At 31.6% G+C, this 11221-nt stretch overlaps 2 protein-coding genes across 6 annotated transcripts; both read right to left on the bottom strand.

The window, feature by feature from the left end:
• Window positions 1-270: 270 nt before the first annotated feature.
• LOC127064892 (uncharacterized) lies at window positions 271-2364 on the bottom strand. 2 transcript variants are annotated; one of them, XM_050996540.1, is made up of 3 exons: window positions 1430-2364; window positions 811-1343; window positions 271-719 (listed from the first exon to the last, which is right to left on the bottom strand). In XM_050996540.1, the coding sequence occupies exons 2-3, from the start codon at window positions 1300-1302 to the stop codon at window positions 585-587; spliced, it is 627 nt and encodes a 208-aa protein (XP_050852497.1). In that variant the 5' UTR covers window positions 1303-1343; window positions 1430-2364; the 3' UTR covers window positions 271-584. The 2 variants fall into 2 exon arrangements, with proteins under 2 accessions (XP_050852497.1, XP_050852496.1); XM_050996539.1 differs by having other exon boundaries at window positions 272-719; window positions 1397-2364.
• A 139-nt stretch (window positions 2365-2503) lies between these two features.
• Window positions 2504-9061, bottom strand: LOC127064890 (Fanconi anemia group M protein). Of its 4 annotated transcripts, none has more exons than XM_050996536.1 (14): window positions 8067-9061; window positions 7816-7995; window positions 7570-7737; window positions 7283-7455; window positions 7117-7206; window positions 6827-7051; window positions 6569-6722; window positions 6378-6499; window positions 6170-6289; window positions 5923-6088; window positions 5696-5850; window positions 5339-5585; window positions 3070-5243; window positions 2504-2992 (listed from the first exon to the last, which is right to left on the bottom strand). In XM_050996536.1, the coding sequence occupies exons 2-14, from the start codon at window positions 7982-7984 to the stop codon at window positions 2720-2722; spliced, it is 4236 nt and encodes a 1411-aa protein (XP_050852493.1). In that variant the 5' UTR covers window positions 7985-7995; window positions 8067-9061; the 3' UTR covers window positions 2504-2719. The 4 variants fall into 4 exon arrangements, with proteins under 4 accessions (XP_050852493.1, XP_050852492.1, XP_050852494.1 ...); XM_050996535.1 differs by having other exon boundaries at window positions 8152-9061; XM_050996537.1 differs by having other exon boundaries at window positions 8298-9061.
• Window positions 9062-11221: the final 2160 nt, after the last annotated feature.

Below are 11221 nucleotides of genomic sequence, written 5' to 3'. Positions count from 1 at the left end.
GTGGGGACAGGGAAGAACGGAATTGTCGAAGGAAACTAACAGTCTATGTGACGCGCATAAGAGTATTTCTCTCTAAAAAATGGTTATCATGTTAATTTTTAATGACTTCTTAATAGCATACGTGACGAAATTAACTAAGAATAGAAATCGAATATTGATAAACTTCTTCAGTTTTTTTCATGACTCTCCAGAGATCCTCGTAAAATCCTTTGACGTTGAATGTTAGATAAATCTTACTTTTGTAGATTATTATCTCTTATAAATTTTCCCTTATAATTATTTATACAATGTCACTGACCACAATGATACATGAAATTGATCTTGATAAAAGAATGTATAACCCAAAAGGAAAAATTAGAATATTTATGAGATAAGGATTAGAAAGTGGAAAAGAAATTCGAAAAAAGAATATGATGTTTGTTCAAGTTTATTCACGATGAAAATTATTACAATTGCATTTTCATTATAGGAAACATAAATAAAAAAAATCGAATATAGAAACTTTGATCAAGTTCGAATATGATAACTACAACAATAACAAATTTAAGTGATAACGATAATCGTTATTATTGGTATTTCGTTCATTACTTTGATTTACCGCGTTTCTCTTGTTGCATAGCGTTATATTTGTTGTAAGCCCTCAAAATGTACACGGTAGCTGCATTTAAGCTTTCGGGTGTAATGTAGGCTCGTGCCAGATCCGCGACTTGTTCTTTCATCTGTTAAACATAACGGAGATGATAATTAGCATAGATCTTTTAATAATTAATTAGAACGTACGATAGACAAATGTAGATTTCTTTTCGTTACCTGAGAATTGTACAGTGAGAGATCTAAAATACTATTTGCACAGATGGGAGTGAAAGTGCATATTAGAATAGTAATAACACCACCCACAGCAAGAGCAATTAAGAAATATACCAAGTAGGCACCAAATTGGGTTCCATATATCATAATGCTTGTAGCCAAAGGGATCAAGCTTGTTGCGAATCCAGAAGACTCATGCTTTTCTTGAGGTGATGCTGTTATCGGAAATTGAGATCCTTCTAATCTTGATTGAATAGGATCTTCATTCTTTAAATATTCAGGATAGCTTGGGTATTGAAATAATAGCGGAGATAATTGACTTCCTTGCAAATACGAATACGTTTGCAATTGATTATCGATTTGTTTCTGATTGACCGTCGATTGTTGCAATTGTTTTTGTGGTTCCTCAGTTGATTGAAAATCGGTGTTACGTTTTACGATCAAACCCGCCAATCCGAAGCCGATCAATGTAGATATTATTAAAAAACGAAACATTATTCCTTTGATGTAAATCTACACTTTACTTTAACGAGAATCTAAAAATTATGTATATATATAAAATATTATAACGTATTGATGATGTACTTACGTTCGTTCTTGTAGATCAGTGAAATACACGAACTTTTCCAACCGTTCTTGTTCGTTTAACGTAGTTCGGCAAATGACGAATATTTTCGTACCTTCCGCTTATATAGTACAGGCACAATTGCAGGTACATTTCTGTGCGTCGTTTCTCTTCCTTTGATATTTCATCCCTTACCGATTAAGGACAGCACTTTCACTTGACAGAGCATACCTGCTTGTCTAAAATAACTTAATCTTACCCATTTTTCTCAATGGAAACTGTGTACTTTTTACTATGACTAATTTCTTAAGAATTTTACATGGTATTTCTAACAGGAATGAAAAATAAATAATATACTTGTATTTTTTGAAAAAATCATTATAATATTTGATAATGGAGTATATAAATGATACAAAAACATCATATCCAAAATAAATGGCACATTACAAACGTAAAAATGACCAACTATATCTAAACGGCCACCAAATGCATATATAAATACGTTCGTGCATCAATCTTAGCCGACTTATTGATTATTATTCTCTTCGATACTGTCGATTGTTAATATTTTTTTTATTTTAGTCACTTGTCATTATTTATTAAGTTGATTTCTCTTCTCCACATATATTATCTTTTATCTATTTATTAAAAACAAATAGAAAATTTTATATGGATTAATACTACTTGTCTGGAAGACATATGTTATATAAAAATATCTCTTGCGCTACTATCAAGTGACAATCAGAACGATCGAGGTATCGAAGATAATAAAATAATATTTTATATTGTATAACGGAGACGTGCAAATTTCTGATTGTTTTTTATTTTCATATTTTTGTATCTAAGTATCTACTTAACGTCTTCTCGCTCTCGCCATATACGAACAATTTAATGTTTGTTAACTGTTATTACATTTCCACATCACGATCTTACTAGATTTTGTTATAAAAGTAAAGAGTTTATATATGTATGGCTTATTTGAATTATAAAATTTGAAAATGTTGGAATAAGTATACTCGTAGTAATAGACAATTCAGAGTAACAGTAGCGGGAGAATCATTTTTTCTTTATCGATTGAAAAAGTTACACGCATTTGTAATATACAATATATTATTTTAACGAGATTCGATATTTTCACTCAGTATGAATTTTATTATAGAACAATGCTTCACTATCTATAAACATTTTCGTAAATAAATAAATAACAATAAAAAGATTACATTAAGTGTAAAATTAAAAATGTTCGTAATTATGAGAAATAAAGTTGCTTGATTTCTATTTTTCATAGTTTCGTATATATAATAACATTTTTAATCTTACACTCTATGTATAATGCGATACAAAATTTTATGGATGTAAACCTTTCAACATCATTGATTCATCTTGAATCTCTGTGCGTAATCTCTCAGTTTCATCCTCGCTACTCGTAGAACTATTCAATAGTTCAATCTTTTTTCGTTTCTTTCTATGTTTCCACCCTGTATTCTCCGATTTATTACATTTAATTCGTTTTCTTTTTTTGTTTTTTAATATTCTCTCTGCTTCTTCCAATATAGAATATCCGTGAGTATGTTTACTCTCATCGACATCATCTTCATCACCATTTATGCAAAAAGAGTCCTAAATAAAACAAATGTTATATTAATTAATTATCAAATACTAGTTATAATATCTACATATAAAGTATTAAAATTAACCTCAAGATATGATTCATTAGGCTGTGAACAAGGTTGAGAATATATCTCTACCATTTCATCAGATATTCGAGGTTCTTTAAAAACAAAAGCACCAGGTCGTTTGACAGGACTTTTAACGGCTTGTAGATATAAAGCACGCATATCTTCATCTTCTGGTATTTGTTGAGTGTAACTAACGAAATCTGATAAATCTTCGTCTTTGCCAGAACTTTCGTCGGAACTATTATCAAAAGATACTTGTGCTTCGTTATCTATATATTCGCATTGATTTTTCATTTTTCTTTTATTTTTTATTGATTGAGTTTTGTATGAGAAATCCCTTGAAGATTCGATACGCTTCGATTGAGTACTCTGACTCGTTTTGTTAGAATACTGTTTTTTTAAATATCTATCTGGAGCTTTAAAAGAACTTAAATTTTTTAACACCGTTCCTCGTGCTGCAAGTTTTTCTAAGGGCTTGTCTTTGAAATTGCTGCTACTTGGAATAGATGTATCATAATTTTTACTTTTCTCTTCAGAGAAATAACTAGCTTCCAAGTCATTTAATTTTTCTATATCCTTTGTATTTATAATAAAATCATTTTCAGAATCATTCTGATCGTCCATAGAAATGGAATTAGAAAAAGAATGTTTTATGGTAGATAATTTTTTTGATAATCTCACAGAACTACTTTTAGTACGTTGTTTTGATTTGGGTTTTTGATCGAATGATATCCATTCATCGCTATCCGTATCATTCCACATATCATCTGCTAAAGACGATGTTATAGTATTGGTGTTTTTTACCGTTAAATTAGCGTTAGTAGAATTGTTAAAATATTTAGAATTTGCAGCTGAAATAGATGATATTTTAAAATCGTTATTCCATTCAAAAGTATCGATTTTAAATTGATTATCGCTTATACGTTTTAATTTGTTATGAATATTTTGTTTCGAGCTTGGTAAAGTTTCATTTGTTGGATTTTCCTTGTTTGATGATTCATTGCTTGCAGTATTAATTTCTAAATCTTCGTCTAATTCGGATGCAAATATATCATCTTCAGATTCATAGTCATTGATTTGTACATTACTTTGTACATGCGATGTATTATTAGTTGATATATATTTGGACTTTTGTGCTACATATTGTCCTGTATCTTTTATTTCTGCAAGTGTAGGTCGAGCATTCGCTTTTGAATTTATTTTTTTTATTTCATTAACAGCTTGAGTTATCGAAAACATACTCTCGCAATGCTTTGAACATTCTTTCTTAACTTGCATTTTTGATAATGTTAAATTATTTGTTTTTTCTTGTATATTGGTAGTGATTGCTATTTTGGAAGGATCATTGTTCGATGAGTTTAAATTTTTTAATTTATTATTTTCGACAGTATCGGTGTTCAATTCACTCTGTTCGAAATCATCTTCAATTGAGTCAAATGAATCATTGAATATATCTTCGAAAAAACTAACTTCAGTATTCGTTGGTACATTACAATTTGTATTTCGATCATTAACATCGTCACGCTGTTCACTATTCCTTACATTTGTTAGAGATTCTCCTTTGTTGTGTTTTCCAATATTAACGTTAGTATTCAGATTATTCACATCATTTTCATTAGAATTTAACACTGCATCGTCAGAATCAGTACTTTCATCGAGTAAATCTTCAAACCTGGATTCACTAATATTAATACATTCATCCATGACTGTATTTATTGGACTCATAACATTATATTGGTTGTTACACCAAAAATTGTCGTCGTTATCATAATCGCTTTGAGAATTTTCTTCTGGCAATATTAAGTTTAGTTTAATGTTACTTAAATAATTACTCAAATCATCAAGTATATCTAGACTAGGTACAGTGAAATCAACGAAACTTGTAACTGATTCAGTTAAAGACACGTAAGTCGTATCCATTTTAGGTTTCTTGGGTTTGATTTCCTCTTCCGATTTCTTCATAGCACATAACGTTAAAAAATCAACCGCTTCAGTATCACAAGTCAGCAATTTAACGTTTGATGCTTTTATTGGATTAGTTTTATTATTTAGATCAGTAGTTTCTATTATAGTAGATTTCACAAATTCTACAACATCATCATCGTCATCATCATTAAACTGTTCATTATTTTTTGTATTTACGAGAAATTTGGACAATGAAGATTGATTCGTATTTTTTATATTTGTAGAAACTGAAAAAAATGAAGTCCATTTTTAATTATCATTAATAATATATAATAAAATATAATTCACTTGTAAGATAAATTATCATATTAAAAATATTTACATTCTTTGATATTTTTTGTCTTTTTCGACGATGTTTCATGTAACTTTTTATTATCTACCTTCTTAGACTTTTTATCTTTTTTCACGGGAGTTTTTGGTTTTACATTTATATGTAATTTATGACATTCTGGATTACATACGTTTGGTACCATACGAGGATTGTTTTGATATAAAGAAGAGAAGATATTGCTTGTATTAAGAATTTTACTGTTTAAAGATTCTCTCCTTGCTATTGTAGATCTTAAAGCCTGCAGATTCATAAAACAATACACACACACGCACACACACATATATATATATATATATATATATATATATATATTATTTGAAATAAATATAAAAAAATAATAGTGTATACTTCGTGTTCTTTGCCATCCGTAACAAGAACTATTATATGGCCCTCTCGTTTTCGTCCAGTTCTTCCCATTCTTTGTACAAGACGAGTAGGAGATTTTTGTGATACATCAAAGCATATTATCAAGTCTACTTCTCCAACATCCAATCCTTCTTCACCTATATAAGTCAAGAATAATTGTTATCAGTTTTATTGAAATATATACAAATCTATTGTATTGTAATATATACCTATACTGGTAGAAATGAGAACATTGACATGATTTTTCCTGAAATCTTCTATTGCCTTCACTTGACGTTTCTGTTTCTGTTCAGCTTGACCAACAAACATTTGAGGTCTTATCAAGGGTCTTGCTTGTAACAATAAAACATATACCTCGCTGACAATATCTCTATACTATACATAAAATTAAAAAGGTTACCATTTAAATATTTACAGAAATATATATTTATATAAAATGGACATATATATACAAACTTCTACAAAAACTATAGCCCTTGTATCATTTCCAGTATTACTTGCCATCTTGAAATGTTGTAATAACAATTCTCTTAATTTTAAAAATTTATTATGCCCGAATACGAAATTACCTGAAATCTAAATATACAAAAATATTATGAGTATTAATATAATAAATTAAATGGTAAATAAAATATTAAAAAATAAAATAAATTTAAATACAAACTTCAGGAATATTTCCATTAGTAAATAGTTGAACATCCGGAAATGGTCCCAAATAAGTTTGAACTTCAGCAATTAATTCTTGTAATTGAATTTCACTGTTCATCCAAAATTTATCAGAATGATCTTAAAAAACATTAAACGTATTAGGTATATTACAACTACCATAAAAATTCTTACTTACTAAACACATACTTTGATAAAATTTATAAAAGGCACGGAGTCCGTGGCGAACCATTAATTCATAAGCATGATACATGGTAAGCAGTATATGTAATGTTTTTTTAATCTGGTTATTATTTCCTGATTGATTTGTAGTCTTTTGAAATTCCTTCAGTATCACAAATATCTAGTTATACAATATATATTATATTCTTGTAATATATTAAAACATCAAAAATATGATTTAACTATTATTAAATATATACTTATATTATATAAAAAAGAACTTACTTTGCCTTTAGAAATAGTCGAAGTTTGTCCATGAATAACATTACATCGAATGAGAAATTTGACATGACGATCCATTATATTAATATATTTCTCTTTATACTTCTCTAATTCTTCACCAAGAGGTACTAAAATAATATCTGTCTTTTTTCTATTAATATATGGTATTATATCTAGAGATGTCTCATCTCTTAATTCTATATGTGAAATGTGTAAATTTTGTACTATCTATAATAAAATAAATTTTAGGCAAATAATAAATTAATAATTTAAAAGAGATATTTTTGAAGTACCTGGTGAACATTAGCAATTTTATTTCCTGGTGTTGCAGAAAGTGCTAGTATTCTAAAATATTGATTTTTCTCACTCAATATACGGATACACTACAAATATTACAAATTAAACAATATAAAACATATTAAATTTATTTATCGTTAAGGAATGTGGAAAATCAAGTACCTCACAATATGAATGTTTACCCAATGCTTTATGTGCTTCATCTATCACAACACATTTTATAAGTTCACTAGGAATGATATTATTTTCAAGATCATTATGAAATACTTGAGGTGTAGCAAAAAATACTCTTTTCTTAAACCAAGCTGTTTGACGTGTCTTATGATTTACACTACCTATTAAAAAAGAAAATCTATTGTATTAATTAAGACTATAAAAAACTATAATACTACTTAAATATAATAATGTTGAGATTGCAAATTTTTATTAATTGATATTTTAAGAAATACCTGTGAGTTCAATACTTTCTATATTTGGAATACCCATTACATTGTAGCAAGCATCGATCTGTTGAGTAACTAAAGGCTTTGTTGGTGCAAGGAACACGACTTTTCCAGATGGATACCACCTCCAAAAATTATACATTACCACAGCAGCAATAAATGTTTTTCCCAATCCTAATAAGAGGATAAATGTTCTTAATCTCTCTTCATTTTATAGATATATTAGGAAATAACATTAAAAAATGATCTTACCAGTTGGTAAACATACTAAAGTATTATAATATAAAGCTCTTTTAACAATATTAAATTGATACTCTCGAACAGGATAATTCTCCGGATATATCCATATATTTCCAGCAGACATATCAAATCCACTTGTCTGCGAATCGGTTGAAATGTCAGGATTTTGTGTAACTTCCATTTCATTAAGTTCTATATAATTAAACATTACAAAATATAGCTTTAGTGCATCTTAATAATTTTATATTGACATTATAATATACCTAAATTATTCGCGAGTGAAATATGAATTATTTCCAATGCAGATGAAAAAATACAATGTCTAAACGCAATGGTTATATACTTAACTATGCAGCATTAGGTAGGTTATCTTTCAGATAATAAAAATTAAATGCATAATATAAAATTTCATTGCATTTTATGTCATGGTATTGATACAATGCAAAATACTTTTATTGTTATGTTTATCAAATGACAGTTTGATACAAGTATACCTTCCTCTTCACTGTTTCATAAGAATAAACATAGTTTTGTCACACGACCATACTTTTTTTCATGATACTTGATTTATGTATATATATATATATATGAAAATACTATATTACATAAATTATAACATTACATAAAATAAGATTTTTTGTTTAACAGTCCATAATTGACAACGATTAGAAAAAATTAACCAATCACAACAACACATCTCCACGTGATTAAACATAACTGTTCATCTTTTGCTGAAAGCGTGTTGACTTCAGCGACGGGTATGGACAAAATATGAACTACTGTCTTGAAATAATTAAATTATAGCTGTCTCGTTGCTTAAGGCTGTTTTCATTTAATGATTTAAACGCATAAGATAACAAATATAATTGATACGAAAATAAATGAAACCACGAAAGAAAGCAATGCTGAAAATTTTACTTCATAGATAATTTGAAAATTAACTAATATTTACGGTTAATAGTGAGTTATTTAAACAAAGTAAAAGAGAATAAAAGATAATAAATGAAAACGAATAAGAACATATAAGAACAATACAGAAATTATAATTTTTCTATGATTATCTTTAAGAAATTATTTTAGAATCTGATTACAATCTGTCTATCTATAGTAATATTACCAGATATGGAAAATGTAAGTACTTTAATATTTAGTTACAATTAGAATCAAGAGATTTTGTAATTTAACTGAGATAAGCAGCCATTCGCCCGGTAGTACTTGTATCATATTAGGTTTCATTATACTACAAGTACTACCGACCCAGGTCCCACCGCGTGGAGGTAGCTGCATCTGGGGACCCACGGGCTAACGGGGACTCTATTTTTAAATTCGCGTGACCGGCGTGATCAAATTATCGGCGTTCTACAAAACGAAGTCCTCCGTAGGACTTTTAATCGCGCCCGAACACTCCCGTGAGTGTCAGAATTACGGTGACTCTACTCTATATTCGCGTTCGCGACGTTTCACGCACTCACCGAGACTTCAGTCGGCTAACTGGAGGAGGGTTAGTCCACGCTTACGGATAGCAAACCATGTTACTCGGCAGCACATAAACCGACACACGACCGGTCATTTATTCGTTTTAGCAATCAAACGGAGTCCTTTACCGTAGGACTTTTAATCGCGCCCGAGAACACCGCGCCTGTGCCCGCCGACACAAACGCAAGTGTTCTTCCTATTCTACCCGTATTCGCGTCTAGCAATCGATTATGAAACGAATCTTTCGACGATATATCGGAACCTCGCCGATGTATTGAAATCCGTGAAGAAGAGGAGAAGAAGAGAAAGAGTAGAAAAGAAAGCCGGAACGTGCGCGCATGTGAAAACGATACATCTCAAAAAAAAAAAAAAAAGAAAGAAAGGATATACCGAAGGTGCAATGAAACACGTACATATGTGAAAAAGATGAGATCGAAAAGAAAATATGAACATAGAAAAGAAAAGAAAAGAGAAAATGAATTCGACCGAAGTCCGAGTACGGAAATCGAGCTGAATTTTTCGGTACTGAAAGAAGGAGACCATTCTACTCAGCACATAAACCGACACACATCGATCATTTCGTTTTAGCAATCAAACGAAGTCCATTACGGTAGGACTTTTAATCGCGCCCGAGAACACCACGCCTGTGCCCGCCGACACAGGCGTGAGTGTTCTTCCTATCTTACCCGTATTCGCGTCTAGCAATCGATTATGAAACGAACCTTTCGACGATATATCGAAAACCGCGAAGAAGCGAAAGAGGAAAAGAAAACCGGAACATGCGCGCACGTGAAAACGATAGAACTCGGAAGAATAGACAGAAAGCATATCCGGAAGTTATAACGAACACATGCACCTGTGAAAACGAAAGGAAATTGAAATGAAAAGATAGACATAGAAAAGAAAAGAAAGGAGAAAGTGAATTCGAGCGAAGTCAGAGTACCGAAATCGAGCTGGATTTTTTGGTACAGAAAGAAGGAGACCCGCACAGAAGCCCACGCCCAAGGGCCCATCCCAAGGGACCCACCCGAGAGAAACTATAATAATTAATCTCGAATAATTACTATATAGGTATGCGTTTCAATAAGTAGAAGTGACTGTGCATTTATTGCTGAATACACAGAAGATGTAAGATAGAATTGAAAGTGCACGTAGTCGATGGAAAAGATCATGGAAAAATGATAAAATATGCAGCCATTCGCTCGGAAATACTTGCAGCTTATTAGATTTCGATACATAACAAGTACTGCCGACCCAGGTCCCACCGCGTGGAGGTTGCTGCTTCTGGAGACCCGCGGACTACCGGTGACTCTACTCTTTACTACTTCTACTACTATCAAGAAAGCAAAGCAACGGGGCGACCTCCACTCCCGACGAATTCAAGCCTCCAAACGCTAAAATTGCAGCCCCATGCGTCTCCGCATTTGGGAACCGACTTACGCATAGCTCAACTATCCAACATCGGAAGCTTCAATCACCACTTGAGCACGACCGGTCGTGCTTTCGCGACAAACGCCGGAACCCAACATTGAATCCTACCGTACTCACAGATACTTACGCGAGTATTCCGGAAACACTCACGCGAGTATGTTGAGTACGTTGGAGCCAAGTTTGGACTTAATCGCGCCCGAGAACACCAACGCCTATGCCAGCCGACATAAGCGAGTGTCCTTCTATCTTGCCCGAACGGGAGAAAAGAAATCCTTCTACGCCTGAGGTAGAAAGACTCTTTAAACACCCGTATAAAAATCTAAATCCCTCGATGGTCCTTGGGCGATGAAACGATGGCTGCATCTGGAAAAAAACGGACTAACGAGGATTCTACTCTAAAATCCGCGAACCGAGATGCCTTTCCGCTTCGGGAGCTTCGGGCTTCTCAGCAAACTGGAGATGTATAAAACCCCGCTTACAGATTGCTCCACCGTCCACACCGTCGGCTTCA

The sequence above is a fragment of the Vespula vulgaris genome, chromosome 6 (genome assembly GCF_905475345.1).
Source record: "Vespula vulgaris chromosome 6, iyVesVulg1.1, whole genome shotgun sequence".
Taxonomy (NCBI): domain Eukaryota; kingdom Metazoa; phylum Arthropoda; class Insecta; order Hymenoptera; family Vespidae; genus Vespula; species Vespula vulgaris.
This window is presented reverse-complemented; position numbering and strand designations above follow the sequence as displayed.